Here is a 25,794-nt window from a genome sequence, read left to right on the forward strand (position 1 = left end):
GACACTCAACAACAGCACATTTGCGCAGTATAATTACTGGTTTGCACAAATATTTTTAACCCAATTAGGTGATATTAGATAATTTCCCAGGGCACACCAGACTGTATCTCACGGCACACTAGTGTGCCGCGTCACAGTGGTTGAAAAACACTGGTCTAAATGATCCATAGTGCTTCACATCTGATCATTTCCCTGATCAATTTGAAATGAATATTATTTATTCCATCCATCCATCCATTTCCTACCGCTTATTCCCTTTTGGTGTCACGGGGGGCGCTGGCGCTGGCGCCTATCTCGCCTATCTCAGCTACAATCAGGCGGAAGGTGGGGTACACCCTGGACAAGTCGCCACCTCATCGCAGGGCCAACACAGATAGACAGAGAACATTCACACACTACGGCTAATTTAGTGTTGCCAATCAACCTATCCCCAGGTGCATGTCTTTGGAAATGGGAGGAAGCCGGAGTACCCGGAGGGAACCCACACATTCACGGGGAGGACATGCAAACTCCACACAGAAAGATCCCGAGCCTGGGATTGAACCCAGGACTGCAGGACCTTCGAATTGCGAGGCAGACGCACTAACCCCTCTTCCACCATGAAGCCCAATATTATTTATTGAGTTTACTTATTCTATTCTTCAGTATCAAGTGGTTCAAGTTGGTCCAAAAATGTTGACAGTTTAAATAGACTATTAAATTTTTTTATTTTACGCAAATTACCCAAAAAAACTATTGTAATATAGGTTTTAAGTTGATCTATATTTGTTTCTTTTTTGTTTTCTTTAATGTTTTAAGAATACAATGTTATGCAGAGGTGTACTTATAGCAATTTTATTGAAAAATGATACTATTCACAATTTTGGCAGGGAGTTGGTGGGGTTTAAAAAGTACTGATTTGGTAAACTACCCAACACCATTTCCAGCATGTCCGTGCAGTTAAGGAATGGCACCAAATGCAAAGTAGCAAAGCAATTAGTTCTTCAATATCCATCCATCCATCCATCCATCCATTTTCTAGCGCTTTTCTCTCTCGGAGCTGTCGGGGGTGCTGGAGCTAGTTGTTCGATATGCACCATAATAATGAAAGGAGAAGAGGGGGTTGCAATCGTGTTTCATCAAATATACAGGAAAGTACACCTTCTTGTTTCATTTCATGATTATTAACAGTGGTTAACTTATACAGATTCACATTTAAGAATGGTAATGTTACGATCCACTTCTTGGATCGTTTGTTGCTTACTTTTCTGTATGTTTGATCACGTTTTGGACCCTGCCGTTTCCCTGAGTTGAACACTTCCTGGTTTTTACTCGTCACCATGGCAACTTAATTGTTTCACCTGCACTGGCGCCTGGCGCACACCGGTCGTTAATTGTTGTGTGGTATTTAAGACCGCCTGCTACCTCAGTTCCCCCTGGACGTTTTGCTTGCTTAGGGCAACTGTTACGTTGTGTATTCTCCTGCCCTTTTGTTTGTTCCACGCTAAGTTTAGCTTGGCTTCCGCGCGCTCGGCTCGTGCTACTTTGAACTCTGAAATCTGCCTTTTGCTAACCGATAGCATTTAGCTTCCCGTGCTAAGGCACACCTTTGTTTTGCTCTTTGTCAAGTGTTACTTTGGTTATTTGTATTAAAACCTGCTCCTACTTTCATTCCTGCCTGCTCCAGTGCTTTAGCATAGAGGGGTGGCAAACACGCACACCACCATGCGTCCACATCATAACAGGTTAAATGTGACTTTAAAATCTGCTTGTACAATAATTGTCTTAGCATGGCCGGAATTCTCTGGAATTTAATGTTCCTGCTGCATTTTTCTGGACGGATGTAAATGATCATAAGATCATTGTTTTGAATGGCATGGGACTTTTGGAGTGACTTGTAATCGCCCAGCTTTGAAGTGGGACTGCTGCATTCTTACAGTTGAAACTTACCTTGTTTGACAGGTATGGCTCGTTTCGCCACCGTCATGGTACTCCACCAATGGCCAGCCTCCAATTCAGAAGGTGTGCCCCACATGTTCCTGCTGCCATAATGATGAGGCCGCCCTTCTGAGAAGGTTCTCGTCTTTGAAATTTGGGTGTGTGGCGACTGAGCAGGTATGTTCTTTGAAACTGTGATGAGCTACGATAGTATGATCTGTTCATGACAAATATATGATACTTAAGATAGTCACAGAGATAGTTTTAGACCTAGCTACCAAATAAGTAAAGCTGTTTCACTATTGTAGCTGTTTTTTTGTTGTTGACTAGCTAAAACATAGACTACTCATCTTGCGAGCAGATGTCTTTCATCAGGTAGAGCACTAACTGATTATTTTTTTCATTTCAAAGGAGGTCCTCATAATGGAGGACAAAAAAAAGAAGAAGATTTTTGACAATGTCCGAATAAGAAAGCTCGTCAATCTGATGAAGCCAGGCAAAAAAGCAGCTGTGAAGGAAACACTTGCCCAAAGGCGCAGTATATCCGTGCCGGACGTTAGGCTTGAACAAGGAGAATCACGTTCACCAGGGAATGTTTTGTTGTCGACATCTTCCTTTAATGCTAATTCTTCCAAGTTGAGTGATAGCGATTCCACTGCAAGTGGCTCGATTCATGACAAGTCAGAAATGAAACTCGAAGTTTCCACAGATATCCCAGGTGAAGGCTGCAATGCAGCATATTCGCCGTTCAGAACAGCGGCTCTCAATGAGCAAATTGATAATGAGGTCTTATCAAGCTCGGAGGCGAAGACACATGTGAGCGAAGGAGTAGACAAACCAGCCAGGAAGAAACCACCTACATTTTTTTTCGGCCCGCTTGGTGCACGAAGTTCCATTTTGGAAAATGCACGAGTCACTCCACCAAGACCGCATTCTGCAACAGGTTTTGAGGAAAGACCTTGGACACCTGAGGGCGGGGGTTATCCAGAAACTGTTGATGAACTGCTTGCAAACTCTCAGGCAGGACAAAAGATTCCCAATTCAAATGCCAAGGGTGTTTACTTCAGGCAGGACAGGCTCCTGTCGGGAAAAAGGACTCCATCACCTCTCATAGAAAAGGTGCCTTTGACAATGGAGTTTTTGGGTAAACCTCTGGATAGCATGGATGGAAGCTCAGAAAACTTTGGGTCCAGCGAGGACCAGGATGCCCTATCATGGATGGCAGACTTGGAGAGACTGGATAAGGAACGCACCTCAATCACAAGTGACTTTAATATTGAGGTACCTTCACTAGAAGGAGGAACTATGGAAGACATTGAGGTAAGTCCAATATGTATATATATATATATATATATATATATATATATATATATATATGTATATATATATATATATATATATATATATATATATATATATACACACACACACAAACCCTGTTTCCATATGAGTTGGGAATACGTGTTAGATGAACAAATAAACAGAATACATTCATTTGCAAATCATTTTCAACCCATATTCAACTGAATATGCTTCAAAGACAACATATTTGATGTTCAAACTGATTAACTTTTTTTTTTGCAAATAATCATTAACTTTAGAATTTGATGCCAGCAACACGTGACAAAGAAGTTGGGAAAGGTGGCAATAAATACTGATAAAGTTGAGGAATGCTCATCAAACACTTATTTGGAACATCCCACAGGTGTGCAGCCTATTGGGAACAGGTGGGTGCCATGATTGGGTATAAACACAGCTTCCCAAAAAATGGTCAGTCTTCCACAAGAAAGGATGGGGCGAGGTACACCCCTTTTGTCCATAACTGCGTGAGCAAATAGTCAAACAGTTTAAGAACAACGTTTCTCAAAGTGCAATTGCAAGAAATTAAGAGATTTCAACATCTACGGTCCATGATATCGTCCAAAGGTTCAAAGAATCTGGAGAAATCACTCCACATAAGGGGCATGGCCGTGAACCAATATTGAATGACCGTGACCTTCGATCCCTCAGACGGCACTGTATCAAAAACCGACATCAATCTATAAAGGGATATCACCACAGAGGCTCAGGAACACTTCAGAAAACCACTGTCACTAAATACAGTTTGTCGCAACATCTGTAAGTGCAAGTTAAAGCTTTACTATGCAAAGCGAAAGCCATTTATCAACAACATCCAGAAACGCCACAAGCTTCTCTGGGCCCCGAGATCATCTAAGATGGACTGATGCAAAGTGGAAAAGTGTTCTGTGGTCTGACGAGTCCACATTTCAAAATGTTTTTGGAAATATTCGACATTGTGTCATCCGGACCAAAGGGGAAGCGAAACTTCCAGACTTTTATCGACGCAAAGTTCAAAGAAGCTGCTGTTTTAAATGTGTCCACTGGATGACACAACAGCAATTCAAGTGTAACCCACGTCACACAGGACAGTGGTTAAAGATGATGTGTCAGCTGACTTTAAGCACCCTCTGGCTTAGCAGCCGCTACTCCAATCAGTACAGTTGCAAGCAATCAGCTGCTCCTGTTGATTTGGCAGCAGTTTTGAGGCACGATACCTTCTTTCATTGTAAATTATCCACTCAACGTATAAAATAACAAAACGGTAAGATGCAAAGGCTTGAGTCAACTTGACCATCATCTTTGTAGTCAGAGTTCCACGCAACGCTTGCAATTGGTTGAATGCACGATACGTGTGCCCAGAATTCAATTGTAAAAATGTGTGTTTCAACATTAGTTGAGTTTGTTCTATTTTATTTACATCTACCATTTTCACATTGGTTAAGTTTGTAGTTATGTTACCTTGGTTTCGGCTATGGTGTCATTTTGATAACTGTTGTGTTTATATTATAATTGGAATATTTGAATGATGATAAATTAATGTGTTGCTTGAGGAAACATCCATCCCATCCATTTCCTACCGCTTATTCCCTTTTGGGGTCGCGGGGGGCGCTGGCGCCTATCTCAGCTACAATCGGGCGGAAGGCGGGGTACACCCTGGACAAGTCGCCAGCTCATCGCAGGGCCAACACAGATAGACAGACAACATTCACACTCACGTTCACACACTAGGGCCAATTTAGTGTTGCCAATCAACCTATCCCCACTCATTTGCTTTTCCTAAAGTGTTTAACGAACTGCCAACATGCGAATGCTGAACAGGAAGTCCTTAAAGTGTAATGTATTTGTAAAAACACCGAGACAAAGTCTGAGTTCATTGTGTTCTTCATGGTGTTTTTGAAACTACACCATTTATTCTCCTCAGAATTTTCAACCAACGTGAAGTGTTTTGCCAAAACGATCATTTGTAAAATGTACATTTTTTACAATGTGCTTTCTCTATGTTTGAGCAAAGTAAGACAAAGAAAACAATCGGATGTTGTCTTTATTTTTAAGTTTTAATGCTATGGTTTTACCAATCCGGCCTGCATGGGAATAGATTTTCCTTCATGTGGCCCCTGCTCTAGATTATTACTTGTATTATACCGCTCAGACTTAAACGTAGACACTAAATGGCAGCACAACTACATACTTCAAGTTCATTGTTAAATGATTTTACTGTTTTAATTATTCATAATTAATGATACTAATAAATTATTATAGAAATAAAGGTCACCAAAGGCTTCTTAATTGCTGTCTGCTCCCTTACCGACAGAGTTAGACATTTTTTAGACATGTTTTACGTTTACATATACAAACCCCGTTTCTATATGAGTTGGGAAATTTTGTTAGATGTAAATATAAACGGAATACAATGATTTGCAAATCCTTTTCAACCCATATTCAATTGAATGCACTACAAAGACCAGATATTTGATGTTCAAACTCATTAACTTTATTTTTTTTTTGCAAATAATAATTAATTTAGTATTTCATGGCTGCAGAACATGCCAATGTAGTTGGGAAAGGGCATGTTCACCACTGTGTTACATCACCTTTCCTTCTAACAACACTCAATAAACGTTTGTAAAATGAGGAAACTAATTGTTGAAGCTTTGAAAATTGAATTCTTTCCCTTTCTTGTTTTATGTAGAGCTTCAGTCGTTCAACAGTCCGGGGTCTCTGCTGTCGTATTTTACGCTTCATAATGCGCCACACATATTCAATGGGAGACTGGTCTGGACAGCAGGGGGGCTAGGAAAGTACCCGCACTCTTTTTTTTTATGAAGCCACGCTGTTGTAACACGTGCTGAATGTGGCTTGGCATTGTCTTACTGAAATAAGCAGTAGCGTCCATGAAAAAGACGGCGCTTAGATGGCAGCATATGTTGTTCCAAAACCGGTGTGTACCTTTCAGCATTAATGGTGCCTTCACAGATGTGTAAGTTACCCATGCCTTGGGCACTAATGCACCCCCATACCATCATAGATGCTGGCTTTTGAACTTTGCGTCAATCAATCAATCAATCAATGTTTACTTATATAGCCCTAAATCACTAATGTCTCAAATGGCTGCACAAACCACAACACAAACCACTACCACATCCTCGGTAGGCCCACATAAGGGCAAGGAAAACTCACACCCAGTGGGACGTCGGTGACAATGATGACTATGAGAACCTTGGAGTCGATGACAATCTGGATGGTTCGCTTCCCCTTTGGTCCGGATGACACAATGTTGAATATTTCCAAAAACAATTTGAAATGTGGACTCGTCAGACCACAGAGCACTTTTCCACTTTGCATCAGTCCATCTTAGATGATCTTGGGCCCAGAGAATCCGGTGGCGTTTCTGGATGTTGTTGATAAATGGCTTTCGCTTTGCATAGTAGAGCTTTAACTTGCACTTACCGCTGTAGAGGCCAACTGTATTTAGTGACAGTGGTTTTCTGAAGTGTTCCTGAGCCTCTGTGGTGATATCCTTTAGAGGTTGATGTCAGATTTTGATACACTGCCGTCTGAGGGATCGAAGGTCAAGGTCATTTAATGTGGGTTTCCGGCCATGCCGCTTACGTGGAGTGATTTTTTTTCCAGATTCTCTGAACCTTTTGATGTTCTTATGGACTGTACATGTTGAAATTCCTATATTTCTTGCAATTGCACTTTGAGAAACGTTGTTTTTAAACTGTTTGACTATTTTCTCACGCAGTTGTGGACAAACGGGTGTACGTCGCCCCATCCTTTTTTATGAATGACTGACCATTTTTTGGGAAGCTGTTTTTATACCCAATCATGGCACCCACCTGTTCCCAATTAGCCTTCACACCTGTGGGATGTTCCAAATAAGTATTTGATGAGCATTCCTCAACTTTATCAGTATTTATTGCCACCTTTCCCAACTCCTTTGTTCACGTGTTGCTGGCATCAAATTCTAATGTTAATGATTATTTGCACACAAAAAAATGTTTATCAGTTTGAACATCAAACATGTTGTCTTTGTAGCATATTCGACTGAAAATGGGTTGAAAATGATTTGCAAATAATTGTATTCCGTTCATATTTACATCTAACACAATTTCCCAACTCATACGGAAACGGGGTTTGTAATTATGTTCCAACATATTCACCACCCATAATTTGTGAACTGTCTATAGCACTATTTCTTGGTAAACGAGAGACAATGGGAGATCATCATCTTGGTTATGTAAATGCTGCTTCTTTGCTAAGTCAGCATTCCAAATAAATTAATTAAATTAATACATTTCTGTGACGAGGTGGTGACTTGTCCAGGGTGTACGCCGCCCTCCGCCCAAATGCAGCTGAGATAGGCTCCGGCACACCCCGTGACCCAGAAAGGGACAAGTGGTAGAAAATGGATGGATGGAATTAATAAATATATATAGTGAGGATGGCAGAGTGTTGCTTAATGATTATATTCTACATTTACCTCAACGGTATAGCGCTGTACACTAAAACAGGAAGTAGGTCGAAGGTATGTTTGCTGTTGCAGTGCTTTCTTAATATTTTTTGTTATACATATGAAAATATTTCTCGCGCCCTTCACTATGTAAATAATATAATTTGTCTATAAAATTGTTATCAGGACACCTCTGCATAACATTGTATCGTCAATAACATTAAAGTCTCCCACTGTACTGACAGGAAAGCCAAGCCCTACATACGCTTCGTCATATTCTAGTACGGCAAAAAAAAGCCAGAGGGGCTTGCCCCACTATTTGAGAAAAATGTTTTAGAGAAATAAAGAACCGATACATTGTTACATGTTGCTCTTCCTGCTACGTCTACACATAAAGCGAACCTATGTTTGTGTCACACTTGCGTTTGAGCGCCGCTGAGAGACAAATTAAATAGGCCAAAATAATGCAGATTGGCCAAAATGTGCATCATTAACGGGAATTGGTTGAATATGTGTCCTGGAGGGACTTAAAGGGGAACATTATCACCAAACCTATGCAAGCGTCAATATATACCTTGATGTTGCAGAAAAAAGACAATGTATTTTTTTTAACCGAGTTCCGAACTCTAAATGGGTGAATTTTGGCAAATTAAACGCCTTTCTGTTTATCGGTCTTTTAGCGATGACGTCAGAACGTGACGTCACCGAGGTAACACACTCGCCATTTTCATTTTCACATTACAAACACCGGGTCTCCGCTGTTATTTTCCGTTATTTCGACTATTTTTTGGAACCTTGGAGACATCATGCCTAGTCGGTGTGTTGTCGGAGGATGTAACAACACTAACAGGGAGGGATTCAAGTTGCACCGCTGGCAAGAAATCTGCCGCCAGACCCCCATTGAATTTGCCAGAGAGTCCGCACATTTTATCGGCGATGCTAAGACAGACATGTCAAAAAGATGTATGGATAACCTGCAGATGCATTTGCAATGATTAAGTCAACAAAATCACAAAGGTGAGTTTTGTTGATGTTGTTGACTTATGTGCTAATCAGACATATTTGGTCACGGCATGACTACCAGTTAATCGATGGTAACATGCTACGTTAATCGATGCTAACATGCTATTTACGCTAGCTCTATGTACATTTGAAAGTAGATACCCACATTTAATGCGAAACAAACCCTTACCAATCGACGAATTTAAGTTGCTCCAGTGTCACAAGATGCGAAAGTCCTGATCGTTTGGTCCGCACATTTTACCGGCGATGCTATAATGCAGCCATGCTATGGGCCACTTCATTAGGTACACCCATGCTATGGCCAAATAGCGTCAATAGCTATTCGCTCAATAGCTTCAATTTCGTTTTCGCTATCTGCCTCCATACTCTGACCATCTGTTTCAATACATGCGTAATCTGTTGAATCGCTTAAACCGCTGAAATCCGAGTCTGAATCCAAGCTAATGTCGCTATATCTTGCTGTGGTAACCGCCATGTTGTTTGTATTGGCAGCCCTGTATGACGTCACAGGGAAATGGACAGTCGCATCGCAAATAGCGAAAATCAAGAACTTTAAAGCTTTTTTTAGGGATATTCCGGGAGATGTAAAATTTTGAAAAAAACTTCGAAAAATAAAACAAGCCACTGGGAACTAATTTTTATCGTTTTTAACCCTTTTGAAATTGTGATAATGTTCCCCTTTAATAAGTTTGAGTACCAATGTTTGTCTCACACACACACACACACACATACACACACACTCTCACACACACACTAGGTGTGGCGAAATTACTCTCTGCATTTGACCATAGTGTAGTGTTCTTTCATAGACCGCAAACTGACATTGTCAAAATCAGTGCTGGTTTTGACAAATAGAATTACTCACTTTGAACAGCAAAAACTTAAAAGTGGATACCAAAACCTGGATGGCCCCCTCTCTACATTCACAAGTGTGTTGGTGATTTAGTTTTACAAGGGTGTGAACGTTTCAAACACGATACAATAGATTCCACAATTGTCAGGTGTTAAGAGACCCCCTTGGGCGTGGCAAAAAACTACACTTTTTGACACAGCTCACTCCTCCCCCTTCAGATCAGCATTTGCATTAAATGTGACCGTTGTATTTATAAGAATAGTTTCAGACACATGTTAGGTACATACTTTTTAAGTATTTGTGTTTGCTGAAATCTAACTTTATTTTCTCCTACTGTAGATGTCCAGTGAGCCATTTGACTTATTTGACGAAATCCTTCGAGGTCCATCAGAAAGCCCAGTGAGTTCCCACCCTTAAAGAAAAACTGCACATGTCGGACTTTTGCCTATCATTCACAATCTTTATGTGAGACAAGAACACTTACAATTTTTTTATTTATACATTCTAACTAGTAAATGAATGCAAATGAAAGTCCGCTAATAATGGAGCCGATGGGAGTTGCTCTCTTCCGCCTATAAAGAGCTCTAAAAAACATCCAAACACCTCCGTCAACATTTTATATACACACATTAAGTATATATGTAATGTAGTAACTGGCACATTCATAGAAACATATAATATTTACATATTCTGGTCAATTTCATAGACTCATCACAACGTTCGCTTTTTCCTGCCAACACTACAACTCACGGCCAACTTCATGAGAGACAAGAAACGTATTGAAATAAATACTTACTGTACAATGTCGGCTCTCACTAGGATGCCGACTGATTGGATGTTCACTTCTTGCCGTTTAGATGACAAATTAATTAAAATCCTTGCAAAGTGTTAACATTTGCGTATTTTTGTGTCTTTCTTGCCATCTGCGGGTATAAATTCAACGTCACAGATGACCAACTTCTTAGTTTATGTCCACAACTTATGTCTATCCAGGTGAGAGGCATGATTTATAATCTAAAGCTAACTTTCACCAGCTAACAGGCGATCATGAGCAGCAGCTCAGTATGTCAACACTGCTGCTGCACAAACTAGTTTACGCTCTGTTATCAGGGCGCGGCTAAAAATAGATTGTCTGTGTTTGGTCTAAAAATAACAAAATTGCTAAAACTTGGTTAATATTCAGCTCACGAGATGTAAGTGAAGTATAGTTGGCGGTTTTTGGATGGATTTTTACAGTGATTTAGAGGCAAAATTGATTACTCCCATTAGCACCCTTGCTAGCCCCCTAGTGTGGGACGGTTATTACAAATTAGATCGCAAAAAAACAAACATAATACATGTGTTCTTGTCTCTCATAAGGATTGTGAACGATAGGCAAAATTCCAAAGAAAGTGCAGTTCCTCTTTGAGTTTGCTAATCATTTGATACTGTGTGTACTGTGGACTGACACCCACTTCTGACCCCGGGCAGGTATTGCCAGCAGGGTCAGATGTCCAATCACTGGCCCCACTCCAGAAGTACCTACTTTGCATCAGTTTGAAGCAGGGACAGAACCTGGTCATCCGAGACAAACGTTCAGGTAGGTCAGCTATCTGCAGGTGTTCGGAAAACTCTGGCCTTTTGCACGATCCTCTCTCGCTTGTAACTATTAGCTGGTTACAATATATTGCGAATTGTTTCCTTCATTCTTCTCTGTTAAGTGATGAGATTTCCTTGTATGGTCCTCCAAAGGTTTGTTTTTTGGCTGGACTCCAGTGACATGTCTATACATAGTTTAGGTGGCTTGAGGGTTCTTGGTAAAATCACCGCTTCTGCCACCCTAGTCATTGCCGTTGTCATTGGGCAAGATGTTTTACCCACCTGCTTCCAGTGCCACCCACACAGGTTTAAATGTAACTTAGATAGTTGGTTTCACTATGTACAGTTGTGATCAAAATTATTCAACCCCCACACAATTTTGGTGTTTTAGCAAGTTGGACATGTATTCCGTATTTTGTTTATAGTCATATCAAATAAAGATGCATTAAATAGACAAATGCAACTTGAATTACAACATTATATTTTGTAACATACCAAACAGTGTAATTTCTCTTAATATCTCATTGCCAAAATTATTCAACCCCTTGAAGATCATAACTCTCAAGAACAAAATTTGAATAAGGTCTTTTCAATCAGGTGTTGAAAACACCTGTAGATGTGATTAGAACCATAACGAGCAACAATTAAACTGATTGAAAAAGACTGTGACGCTCAGCTTCTTGTAGATGGTCAATGGTGTATTTGCAACATGGTGAAGTCCAGGGAGTGGTCAAAGAAGTCAAGAGAGGAGGTAATTTCTCTTCATAAGAAAGGATATGGATATATGAAAATAGCAAAGACATTACATATTCCAAGAGACACAGTTGGGAGCATAATTCGCAAGTTTAAAGCTAAAGGCACAGTGGAAACACTACATAGGCATGGTAGAAAGAGGATGCTGGGTGCAACTGCTGTCCGGTATTTGAAGTGTACAGTGGTGAAAAACCCCCGGGTAACAGCTGAGGAACTACAACAGGACATTGCAGAGGGGGGAACGCAGGTCTTGTCCCAGACAATAAGGCGCGCACTACGAGATAAAGGCCTCCATGCCAGAACTCCCAGGCGCACCCCACTTCTGACTACCAGGCACAAGAAAAATAGACTCCAGTATGCCAAAAATCATCTGGACAAACCCCAAAGGTTTTGGAAAACTGTTCTATGGAATGATGAGACAAAACTGGAACTCTTTGGGCCTATGTATCAACGTTATGTCTGGAGGAGAAAAAATGAAGCTTACAAAGAGAAGAACACCTTGCCTACTGTTAAGCATGGTGGGGCAGTTTCTCTGCCTCAGGTACCGGGAATCTCCAGCGCGTTCAAGGCATTATGAATTATATTTCCTACCAGGATATATTAGCTGCAAATGTCATGAAGTCAGTGACAGAGCTGAGGCTTGGAGACGTTGGACCTTCCAACAGGACAACGATCCCAAGCATACCTCCAAATCAACATCAGAATGGTTGCAGAAGAAGAGCTGGAAGTCTCTGGAGTGGCCTTCACAGTCACCAGACCTAAATCCTATAGAAAACCTGTGGTGGGACTTGAAGAAGGCAGTTGCAGCACGCAAGCCCAAGAATATGAATGAACTGGAGGCCTTTGCCCAAGAGGAATGGGCTAAAATACCTGAAGAACATTGCAAGAAGCTTGTGTCCGGTTATGTATCACGTTTGAAGAATGTAATTACTGCCAAAGGGTGTTCTAAGTACTAAAGATGCATGTAACTAGGGGGTTGAATAATTTTGTCAATGAGATATTAAGAAAAATGTCCCTTTTTGGTATTTTGTAAAATACAGTGTTACAATTCAAGTTGCATTTGTCTGTTTGACACATCTTTATTTGATATGACTATAAACAAAATACGGAATAAAGGTCCAACTTGCTAAAACACCAAAATTGTGTGGGGGTTGAATAATTTTGAGCACAACTGTAAAGCGTTTTGAGTCACTATATAAACATAAGTCACTTCACATGTGTTGGAAGGGAAATGGAAATTTGGCAAGGTAATACTTGTGTTTGCATGAAACACTTTTTAGAAGTATGCAGTCAGACCAGTATGAGAAGAAAGAAGTCGATAAAGAAATCAGTTCACCAGGACATTGACCTCACAATGTATCAACGTAGACTTTAGTCTATGTTTTCTGCCAATTATCCTGTTAAGTGTCATGGAAATAGTAGGGTAACCAATTGCAGTTGATCACCTGTCAATCATTGGGCCGACACATGCAGTCACCCACACATAGTTTAGACCAGTGGTTCTCAACCTTTTTTCAGTGATGTACCCCCTGTGAACATTTATGTTTAATCCATGTACCCCCTAATCAGAGCAAAGCACTTTTGGTTGAAAAAAAAGAGATAAAGAAGTAAAATACAGCACTATGTCATCAGTTTCTGATTTATTAAATTGTGTAACAGTGCAAAATATTGCTCATTTGTAGTAGTCTTTCTTGAACTATTCGAAAAAAAATATATAAAAATAACTAAAAACTTGTTGAAAAATAAACAAGTGATTCAATTATAAATAAAGATTTCTACACTTAGAAGTAATCATCAACTTAAAGTGCCCTCTTTAGGGATTGTAATAGAGATCCATCTGGATTCTTGAACTTAATTCTAGACATTTCTTTACAAAAAAACAAATCTTTAGCATCAATATTTATGGAACATGTCCACAAAAAAGCAAGATGTCAACACTGAATATTGCATTGTTGCATTTTTTTTCACAGTTTATGAACTTACATTCATATTTTGTTGAAGTATTATTCAATAAATATATTTGTAAAGGACTTTTTAATTGCTGCTATTTTTAGAATATTTTTTAAAAATCTCACGTGCCCCTTGACATAACTTCAAGTACCCCCAGGGGTACGCGTACCCCCATTTGAGAACCACTGTTTTAGACCATAGTATATTTAATAAATATTTGTTTTTTTTACTGTTGAAAAGCTCTACAACATTGTATGAATAATCAACTGATCCAAATTCCGCGGTGTAAATGACCTTTTACATATTCTGCTTTACTTCCTCATCTACCTCTTGACCCCTTTACAGAGGCCCTCTGGATTACTGTGAAAAGCAGTGACCTCAAGTGGTATTAGTTGGAACTGCAGTCAGAAAATAAAAGGGTGGTAAAAATAAAGCAACTTATTTATACTGCTCCTATCACAGAAAGGGTGTCAACATTTTATAAAGGAATAAATACATTTTTTAATTTGTGTTTTACATAAAACAAAACACAGAATCTGAATAATTATTTATAGACATTTTTTACTGCGCACAGCATGTGTTCTGTCCAGGTGTTCCAAGTTCGTCCTACATTCCAAATAAGTATGTAAAGTATATTGAAGGTGGCGTCCTACTTCAGTCACTGCTCTGACCCTACCCCAGAAGCATGGAAAAATATTTGCAGGTCCACTTATCAAACTTAGTTTTGATGGTGTATATACAGAACAATGACACTTAGTGTTGTAAACAAGGTGCTTTAAGAGGCAGTGTGAAAGAGGTTCATTCATCAGCACCGTGATTGACAGGTAATCGGTCTTGCCTCATTCAAAATCAGCAAACTTCGTAACTTCTCAGTGAAGTGAAATGTGCTAAAAAATGGACGCATGGCCGTTTAGAGTAGAAACCAGCATTGTGATATTATTCCATGTACTGCTTTCACATATTTGTAGACCTTTTTGTATTCTGTGAGTGATCAGCTGAGGACACTTGAGGTCTAGTGCCCTAGTAGAGACCTCACTCCCCCCCGACAAGATGGCACCACGATGATGCAACCCACCCACGTTCTATGCCTCGCCCCTGTTTGCCCAACAATCACCACTGTGCCAAAGGCTCACCAAGGGCATACATTGTCATTACATATTCAGAAAAGGACCCACGCCACCAGCCCCCCTTCCACTCTTTGGGTTTTGCCCCCCCCTACGCCCCCTATTTTTTTTCTCTCGCTCTCCCCCATTAATTTCCATCGTCACCGTTCTCACTTGTGCCAGAGCTTTTCTCCTTGCGAGCTGCCACATTCTCCTCCTGTCAAGTTGCCTGGAGGTTTCCCTGTCACAGGCTGGCAGGGTGGAGCTGCTGTGGGTCCTGCCTGCCTTTGCGAGATGTTCATTTGGAGTGGGGAGCTGACAGGCCTGACAGCCCATCCCCACAGGGCCTTTGTCATGTGATTCAAGCATCCCTGCAGGCTCTCTCAAGCACCCCTTTATCCCCCTGCACAAATGAAGGCATGGAAATGGCTTTCATTTTTATTTTTTTTTGGCCAGTCTGCATGCAATCGCAGAAACAAAGAAGTCTCATACCCTCACCCCGCTCGCACACAGACTTTCTTAACAGGCTTGGGAGATTAACACTGGTTGCTTCGCAATTTTGCTTTCTGGTTGTCTCATGCTGGCGAGTGTTTCGGCTCTTTCACAATTAAACGGCTACATGGCCATGTGTGTGGTACACCACCTCCTCCTCTTCGCATGAAATTGGTGTTTAAGAAGGCTGTGCATGTGTGGGGCCTTTTTTTTTTAACACACTGGATAAGTTAGGAGAATCTTAAAATTCCCAAACTAGTGCAGCTCAAAACTAATTGTGTGAATGCCCAAGCATTCACACATACAGTATAACATTCTACACCAAAATATATTTATTATTATTCCACTGCAAAAGTTTTCCAAAGGCCACGGCCCATAGTTTGTATCCAATCAGAACCAATCCAGTATCAAAGCGTTCGGCTCATCAACATTTTTTCAAAAGATTTTTCCAGAATTCCGAGTTTTCCAGGACATTGTTCCATTTAAAATAACTGGGCCATTTTTCGAAGTAGCACAATCCCCACAATTCTCAACTGATTCAAACTGTTCCACCATCCAAACACTAATCTCACTTTGGACAATTAGATTAACATTTTCCAAGTTAAAAAATTCCTTGTTTTCCAAACCTCTATTTTTACCTTTTCCTGGAACATTTTCAAAGTCCACATTTTTCAACCGTTTTTGACAATTCCACCTTCATAACATTCTTCTTAGTTGGGACAACAAAAGTTCCTTTTTTTCCTACAAATTCACGGTTTTCCCAAAATTCCAGGAATTCCGAAATACCAATTTGTATTCAAACTGTTACTACGTCAGCATTTTTCAACTGATTTGAAAAATTCCAACACCAACCCATTCATAGCATCAAGGACAATTGTGGTATTATCTATATTTTAAAAAATTCCCAGTTTTCCCCAAAATCCCAAATTTCTATGAAATTCCCATTCAAATGAATGGACATATTTACAGTTCCACAATACCCCAAATTCTCAATGTTTTTACCCGATTCTGACTTTTCAACCATCCATACACACTCCTCTTCCGATATATCGAACCCTTTCCCCAAAGTCCCAATTTTACCGGAATTTTCAGAAATGTTCTCCCCATTGAAAATGAATGGGAAATATAGAATCTACTGCATATCCCACATTTATCATCAAATTTGAACCATCCACAAACTCCACTCACCCTGGACATTCAAGCGAGCATGTTTTCCCGATCTGAAAATTCCCAAACTTCCCGGTATTACCAGTATTTTTCCCCATTGAAAATTAATGGGCAATACACAAACCTCTTCATATCCCACATTTCTTAACCGATTCAAACTGTTCCAATAGCAACTCTTTCCACTCACCCTGGACATTCAAGCACTGTGTATATCGGCGATCCGGCGGCTTGCACACATGGGCATTCACATGCAATTCCTAACCGAATTGCAAATTCTAGTTAAAAATGTCATTCTGGTCCGAACATACAGACTTCAATAATACCAAACAAATACATAAACTGATTATTGAACATTTAGTATGATACATTTGGACTGACATCTTTTTACAGCCTAATAAAAACGGACTTGTAACCCATTATGTGCATTATGCTAATTTGTGCCTCTTGTTTTTAAAAGGTACAAGTGATCCTTATGTGAAGTTCAAACTGGAGGGAAAACAATTCTACAAGAGCAAAGTGGTGAATAAAAATTTGAATCCTCGGTGGAATGAATGCTTCTCCTATCCTCTGCAGGACAAAGAACATAATGTGGAAGTTCGGGTACGCAAAAACCTCTTTAAAGTATTTCAAACTGTCATTTATCTGTTACAGGTCCAAGATTCAAAATGTCATCTATATGTTGCAGGTCTACGATAAAAATCTGACGACAGATGATTTCATGGGTTCGAGCACTATCGCACTAAATGATCTTAAACTTTACAAGTGAGTCGATTACATTTACAGATAGCCAAATGTTGTAAATTTGCTAGGTAAAAACTTGAATTAGGAATTGTTTTGTATTTTAGTACAATTTAATCACATTATCATAAATAAAAAACAACAAAATTACTTGAGAACGTAAACACCAGAAACACCTTTCTACTAACTCAGGGGTTCTCAAATGTTTTGCAACAAGTACCACCTCAGAAAACACTTGGTTCTCAAATACCACCATAATGAGCAACATTCTAATACAGAAGCGTATTAAGCCCAAGTGTTTGTTAAAAACAATGCAGAGGTTTTATTTAACAAGTATATTTAATTGTTTTGGCCACTGTAACATTACACACAGTCTGAACAGTAACATTGTGTTTTAAAGGACCTATGAAATGGAGTTGCGCCTCAGCGATCCTAAAAGCAAAGAAGAAGACATGGGAGTAATTAACGTTGACGTCTGTCTTATGTTTCGTGACGCCACCCTCAAAAGAACCTCGGTAAGTATGAATGAAATGATAACTATGTGGCGACACACAAACCTATCCTTGGTCCTTGTACTAAAATCCTGTGATTGTGTATTTTCTTTGATAGAAATGGCCAGGAAAGAAGAATAAGGTAAGGACTTTTTTACTGTATATACAGGTGAAAGTAAAAAATACATATATATGTGTTTGTGTGTATATATATATATATATATATATATATATATATATACATATATATATATATATATATATATATATATATATATATATATATATGTATATGTATATGTATATGTATATGTATATATATATATATATATATGTATATATATATATATATGTGTATGTATATGTGTATATATATATATGTATATAAATATATTTTTTTTTTTCGTGCAAAAGTTAATTCCTGTCAGGGATGAAACTTCAAATGTGAAACTATAGTTTATGGTTAAAGTGTATTTTGAACATGCATACAATTACAATATTATACACCATGTATTTCCAGTTGCTGTTTACAACATGTCCGAGTAGCAGGAAGAAGAGCTTATTCAATCCTACTCCTTTTCCATTTCCTAGCAATTACTAACACATTTAATACACTTCCTGTTCTCAACTTTAGCACAATTTAACTCCATAAATAATAATGAGTTATCAGAATTATAATTTTTTGTACATCGTAAACACTTTGAGTTTAAACAGTTTCTTAAACTGAACCATATTAGTACATTTCTTTGAAGTTTTGCTGAATTCATTCCATAAATGAATTCCATACACTGATATGGTAAAGGTTTTAAGTGTTGTACGTACATTCAAATGTTTTAAGTTACATTTGTTTTCTTATAGTTCTCTTATTGAGAATGATTTTTGTACATTTTTGGGTAGCAGGTCATAGTTTGCTTTGTGCGTAACTCTAGCTCTTTGCAAATGCACCAAATCATTGAATTTCAACATTTTGGATTTAATATATGAATGGTTTGTAGTTCTCTATATCCAACATTATGTATTAGTCTAACTGATCTCTTTAAAAACACGGCTAGTGTTTGTTCTAAACTAATATGTGATACAAACTCATTACATGCAAAGTGAGACATGTCAAGTCTTTACTTGTTGATGATCAGGGTGTACAGTTTTTGACAACCCACAAACTAAATTATACCACTTGAAGGCTTCAGAATTTCTTGAGTTGCATGTTATATATTAGTTTCACTCTTTAAATGTAATTGATGTAATTCAAAAAACCTTTCACGATATTCATATGATTTGAGTTTCACCTATATTAACTTGTATTAATGTGTCTATGAACAGTACTGTATTGATTTTGGAAGAGACCACTAGGGGGCAGTAGCTCACTGTGCTATATTACAACAAAGAACAAGGTGGAAATGCCAGACTTTTGTGTAACCTTGGCTTCAGCATAGGCTATCTATTGCTTTGGCGAATCCTTATTTGCAATGCATACTATTTTCGCCGGTATCATTTGCTCCAAGAGAGAGGAAATAATACAATATAAGATTTGTATCACAACTAAAAACCATAATATTGACCAAGCATGTAGTCATAAAAGAGACTCTTCCAGGTGTATGACAGAGCAGTAATTGGTTTTGTAGTAAACAAAATTCCTTCCATTCTCAAGTGGCTTTCAGTATATTGGCGCTGTAATTAGATTCAGAGTGAAATAGTTGGGCGGCTGTTTGGGACTGGCACTGCAGTTGAGTGGGTTTATATTCACACCTATGTAGTCTCTACATCTGCCACTGTTCAGTCTCTTGATGGTCCAGCAGACAATCTCAATTTGAAATGAGATGAGAAAAGAATGAAGCCGTTTTCATGCACTACAGATGGTTAAAGATACTCAAAGGGAGACGGAAATGTGTGATGGGACTCTGCGACCTAAGTTGTGGTGCTAATTTGACAACGTAACATTGGCCCCCCTTACCCCCAACACTCCTTCTCCCCTGTTTCATTTTTGACAATATCGTATTGCATTTAACACCTATCCTGGAAGTGGTGAATCTCCAGCTTTTGCAGCTCGGCTCCCCCTCTCCCCAAACATGGTTTTCTCCCCTTGCGGTACCACCACGGAGACGGGAGATGGCAAGTGGCAGAGTAAAAACTCCACTGTGTGATAGTGTTTCAAAATGGGGAAAAAGGAGGCACGCTGCCAGAGCTAGATGTCTAAGATCGCCACGGCTGATAATTCCCAGGCAAAGTGGGCAATAATCCAGATGTTAGGAAGTAATATCACAGCTGTGGATGGACAGTGTCGAGGCAGCAGCCAAATGGACGGGGGTCTGAGCTCCTTGTGCTTGTCCCCATGCTGTCCCACCATATGGATGCCATCGCACAGCCCTTTTTAGGAGCAGGAATAGATTCTCTTCGGGGGCCACTTACAGTTAAGTGGAATTGTTTTATTGGCCGCTGAGATAGAAACGTGTCCAAGATAAACACTTGGGATGACTTGGCTGAGGCCTGTTTTATATCGCTCCTCCACTCCCTCTGTTCTTCTCCTTTTGAAGGGGGGTCTGATATTTATAGGGCTGCGCCTGTGCTGTTCCATGTTAATTCAGGTCCCAGAGATGGGCTTTGATCCCCTCCGGATTGGGTGGCAATGTGGGTTGTGACCTCCGTAGCGGGGAGGATGGGGCCAGGGTTGCGGGGGAGTTGTCGCGGGGACGTTTGAAGCAGCGTCGGCTGGGGCGGCCCAAATAAACCGGGCAATCAAAGAGGTTAGAGCAGATGATCGTCCTGCTCTTTAATTACTGTCAGCCCGACACACGGTTTGTTTTTACAGCGCTGGACTATCACCGCACTGCCTCATGGGAACTCTAACAGGGAAACACATCAAGGCCGCTCCGACTTACTCCCTTAGTGGCGCAAGGCAGTCCATTTGCTGGGCTCATCCTCAATTTTTATATCCTTCTATTTATTTGTTAACATAGTGGACAATTATTTTTTCAGTGGAACCTCCCGAGTGGAACACAATCCATTGATCCAAATGTATCTATTTTCAAAACAATTATTTCCAAGTTCAAATTGTTATGTTTCAAAGAGGATCTGTAAGGATTTTTTTCCCACATTTACACTAATAATAATTAGGGGCGTAACGGTACACAAAAATTTCGGTTCGGTACATGCCTCGGTTTAGAGGTCACGGTTCGGTTCATTTTCGGTACAGTAAGAAAACAACAAAATATAAATTTTTTGGTTATTTATTTACCAAATTTGTAAACAATGGCTTTATCCTTTTAACATTGGGAACACTACAATAATTCTGCCCACGTTAATCAACATTAAACTGCCTCAACTTGTTGCTCAGATTAAATAAAATGACAAAACTTTTCTTATAGATACAGTATAAAAAGTGCAATATCAAACATTTTCAAGTCAACTCATCATGCTTAATTTATTAAAGCATTTGGGAAGCCTGTAATTGATTTGTAATATGTAAATGTTATATTTTTATCAACATGTGGTAGCAGGGACCCTGCCATTCAAACTAGGCTGCTACATTAATAATGATTAATGCAACTATAGCTGAAAAAAATAGCACAATAGCAATAGGAGAGACTATTCATCCCTGAACACCATGGAGTTCATGTAGGCTTAATGATGCAGTTACATTATTATATCAAGAGCATACACACACACACACGTGCGCACACACGCACCCACACACACACACACCGCAATGAGCTAACGTTACGCTAAAAGTTAATTAGCCTTCACCTCAAGCCAAGACTGCGAGCCAGCTGAGCTCCGGTTTGTTTCTAGAACGTCATCTAGAACGTTGACTGGGAGGTGTTTATTATAAATTTGGGAGAGTTCGCTGCTCACCTGCTAAACACCTATCTGCTCGACGCTGAAGAGCTGACTGCATGCGCTCTGAATACGCACTGCTGATTGGCTGTTACCGCTATTTATGTAACCAATCAAATGGTTGTGTGGGTGGGACAATGCTGGGTACTGTGTAAGAGACAGAGGCAGAACAGAGCGGAGCAGCTTGTTAAGACTTTAGCTTAGGCGGCTACTTCATATGTTAGTGTGGAAACCGGAACCCCTGTACCAAAACGGTTCAATACAATACACGTACCGTTACACCCCTAATAATAATAATGAATTAGATTTGTATAGCGCTTTTTTTATCAACTAAAGCGCTTCCTTGTGGTCTACATAACATGCATTTTGTGTTTTTTTTGGTCAAAACGTTGCATAGAATATGTTTTACAGACCGTTTTTAAACCATTTTCTGGCCATCTTTTAAGGATGCGCCGTTTTGTGGGCGGTCTTATTTACGTGCCTTCACTTCGACTGCATCTTCTCCTCGTCATGCGTGTTGCAGTTTTTAGCGCTTCCATAGTGAGTCTCCTGACAGATATAAGTTTTGAACCATTCGCTACTTTGTACTAGAAATGGCAATAGCAGAGGATGAATGTGCATGTACGAGCCAGTCTGCCCCAAAACAAGAGGACAAGTGAAAAAAAAGAAATTTATTGACTACAACGGCAGACTTGCAGAAAGTTATTTTGGGTAAATATACCATTTATGGCGGTGGTCCCCAACCTCGATTGGTACCGGGCCGCATAATAATTTTTTATTATTGTTAATTTTTTTTACATTTTAATTATTATTATTATTATTTTTTTTTTTATTCAATCAACATAAAAAAACACAAGATACACTTACAATTAGTGCTGTAACCCAAAAAAACCCTCCCTTTTTAATGACAAAAAAACAAACAAACCCCTCCCCCACCCCCCCAAACCGCTACCCCCTCCCCCCCGCCGGGCCGCGGGACAAATTATCAAGCGTTGACCCGTCCGCAGCTACAAAAAGGTTGGGGACCACTGATTTACGGTACACAAATGAGACAAATTCCAAACGGCTCGTATGGAGGAAGTATGAAGGAAGACAAGACTGTTTTATTAATATCTTTGCCATGCCTCCACAATTTGATTTCAAATTTTGGGGATTTATGCAGATCACAATACACAAAAACAGGTACTAACATAAGAATAATTGTTTTTTCGTAATAGGTCCATTTCTAAAGCATCATTAACTGTACAGGCATGTTTAGCTAGCCATGTCTTAAAGCACCTCTTCCTGTGGGCGTTTCAGTGTTTTAACTTCACCTTTATCTTTAGTTTTTTAGGCCAAAATGCGTCCATCCATCCATTTTCTGCCGCTTATTCCCTTTGGGGTCGCGGGGGGCGCTGGTGCCTATCTCAGCTACAATCGGGTGGAAGGCGGGGTACACCTTGGATAAGTCGCCACCTCATCGCAGGGTAGACAGACAACATTCACACTCACATTCACACACTAGGGCCAATTTAGTGTTGCCAATTAACCTATCCCCAGGTGCATGTCTTTGGAAGTGGGAGGAAGCCGGATTACTTGGAGGGAACCCACTAGTCACGGGAACATGCAAAACTTCACACAGAAAGATCCTGAGCCCGCGATTGAACCCTGGACTACTTAGAACCTTCTTATTGTGAGGCAGACGCACTAACCCCTTTTCCACTTTGAAGTCCCCCCCCCAAAATGCGTCCATTCTCCCTTTTCTGTCAACAAACTGTGTCTGCTTGTAAGTACTCTGTGGCTGTGCGCTGTCGAACATGCTCCTCTGTTCGTAAACCCAACAATGTCATGACGTGAAGGCGAAGCGCCGTAATGCCTGTAAAAAAAATATGGCGAAATAGACTTTTCAAAAAGAGCATAGTACCGTTTTTTATTCATTAGAACCGCAATACTAAACTAGTACTGGTATACCGTACAACCCTAGTGCATAATAACAAACTTAATACAACTAAAACATAAATTAGCTAACCCTCCTACTACGGCAGGGGTCACCAACCTTTTTGAAACTAAGAGCTTCTTCTTGGGTACTGATTAATACGAACGGCTACCAGTTTGATAAACACTTAAATAAATTGCCAGAAATAGCCAATATGCTCAATTTACCTTTAATATATAAATCTATATATATAAAAAAATGGGTATTCCGTCGTACATTTTTTTCCTTTACGAAAAGTTTTTTGTAGAGAACAAATGATAAAAAAACACTTAATTGCATGGTTTAGAAGAGGAGAAAACACGAAAAAAAAAGAACATTACATTCTTAAACATAGTCTACTTCAATTTCGACTCTTTAAAATTAAAAATCCAACCAAAAAAAATTGAGAAAAACTAGCTAATTCGAATCTTTCGAAAAAAAAACAACAAAAAAAACATTTATGGAACATCATTAGTAATTTTTCCTGATTAAGATTAATTTTAGAATTTTGATGACATGTTTAAAATAGGTTAAAATATAATCTGCACTTTGTTAGAATATATAACAAATTGGACTAAGCTATATTTCTAACAAAGACAAATCATTTATTCTAGATTTTCCCGAATTTTTTTTTTAAAAGAAATTCAAAAGACTTTGAAATAAGATTTACATTTTATTCTACAGATTTTGGAGATTTGCCAAAATAATTTTTTTGAATTTCAATCATTAGTTTGAAGAAATATTTTACAAATATTTTTTGTCGAAAAAACAGAAACTGAAATGAAGAATTAAATTAAAATGTATTCATCATTCTTCACAATTAAAAAAAAATAAAAAAATACTTGAACATTGATTTAAATTGTCAGGAAAGAAGAAGAGGGAATTTATAAGGTAAAAAGGTATATGTGTTTAAAAATCCTAGAATAATTTTTAAGGCTGTATTTTTTCTCTAAATTTATCTTTCCAAAACTTATAAGAAGCAAAGTAAAAAAATAATGTATTAATATAAATAAGTGAAGACCAAGTCTTTAAAATATTTTCTTGGAATTTCAAATTCTATTTGAGTTTTGTCTCTCTTAGAATTAAAAATGTCGAGCAAAGTGAGACGAGTTTGCTAGTAAATAAATACAATAATTTTAAAAATAGAGGCAGCTCACTGGTAAGTGCTGCTTTTTGAGCTATTTTTAGAACAGACAGGCGGGCTTTATCATCTGTTCCTTACGGGCTACCTGGTGCCCGCGGGCACTGCGTTGGTGACCCCTGTACTACGGTATGAGTGCGTTCCAGCGCTAGGGGAAATTTGCTTGCATATTTTTATCAGACGATAAGGGTTGGGAATAACTTTGAGGAAAAAATTTTCTATGACGTACCGTGTCTTTTATTAGTTGCCATTTGACATACAGCATGGGGCGGGTCCTACGCACAGTACTTGATATTCGCATAGGGAGGGAATCCCTGGTTGTACTGTACTGAAAATGGTATTTTGACCAATACACAAATGAAGAGAAATTTCATGACCTTGACCAAAGTGGAAGTGATGGTACAGTGAGTGTATGTTCTTATAGGGGGACATACTAACTTACATCCCACTGTAATGCTGGCCATACATACTGCATTTTTGCATAATATGCTGATGAGAGAGCTGTGCGGTTTGCATCATTACTCACTGCCGCCTGCTGTCTCCGGTGCAGTGTGCCAAGTGTCCTGACTCCCAACACTCAGCCTGGAAGCCAGTGATGAGTGGGACTGTCACAGCCTGGGACATCTGGCTGCTCACTGTTGTCCCGCTCTGCCTCCCTCCATCTCTAGTTTCCTGTCAGAAAAAAAGATGTGCTAATGTCCTCCAACAGAAATGTGTTGTTACTGTAAACCCATGTCTTACTTTGAGACGCTCTGTGGACATTAGACGGTTGTCAGACTGAGGCAGGAACAAGTGCACACTGTGGGGAGCAGACAGAATTTGCACATACACCAGAACCCTAAAGAGAAAACACAATTCGTAATAAGGTGCTGATCAAGATCTAATCTGTTAATTTTTCATTCGTATATGAATGGAAATTCAACATTCTTACTCGTCATACAAAGGTGAAAATATGTTTTTTTTTAACTATTGTTTGTTTTAACATCCATCCTTTTTTCTACCGCTTATT

General features: G+C 39.3%; 1 protein-coding gene across 1 annotated transcript in view; it reads left to right on the plus strand.

Moving 5' to 3' along the window:
* Positions 1 to 1,947: 1,947 nt before the first annotated feature.
* The window catches only part of mctp2a (multiple C2 domains, transmembrane 2a), a 116,338-nt gene continuing 92,491 nt past the window's right edge, over positions 1,948 to 25,794 (plus strand). Inside the window, 8 exon segments of the mRNA XM_061894775.1 lie at positions 1,948 to 2,094; positions 2,329 to 3,237; positions 9,927 to 9,986; positions 11,058 to 11,166; positions 17,088 to 17,230; positions 17,316 to 17,392; positions 17,769 to 17,883; positions 17,978 to 18,001. Of these exon segments, the coding sequence (XP_061750759.1) occupies positions 2,341 to 3,237; positions 9,927 to 9,986; positions 11,058 to 11,166; positions 17,088 to 17,230; positions 17,316 to 17,392; positions 17,769 to 17,883; positions 17,978 to 18,001 (1,425 nt within the window). The 5' untranslated portion in view covers positions 1,948 to 2,094; positions 2,329 to 2,340.

The sequence above is a fragment of the Nerophis ophidion genome, linkage group LG03 (assembly GCF_033978795.1).
Source record: "Nerophis ophidion isolate RoL-2023_Sa linkage group LG03, RoL_Noph_v1.0, whole genome shotgun sequence".
NCBI lineage: Eukaryota > Metazoa > Chordata > Actinopteri > Syngnathiformes > Syngnathidae > Nerophis > Nerophis ophidion.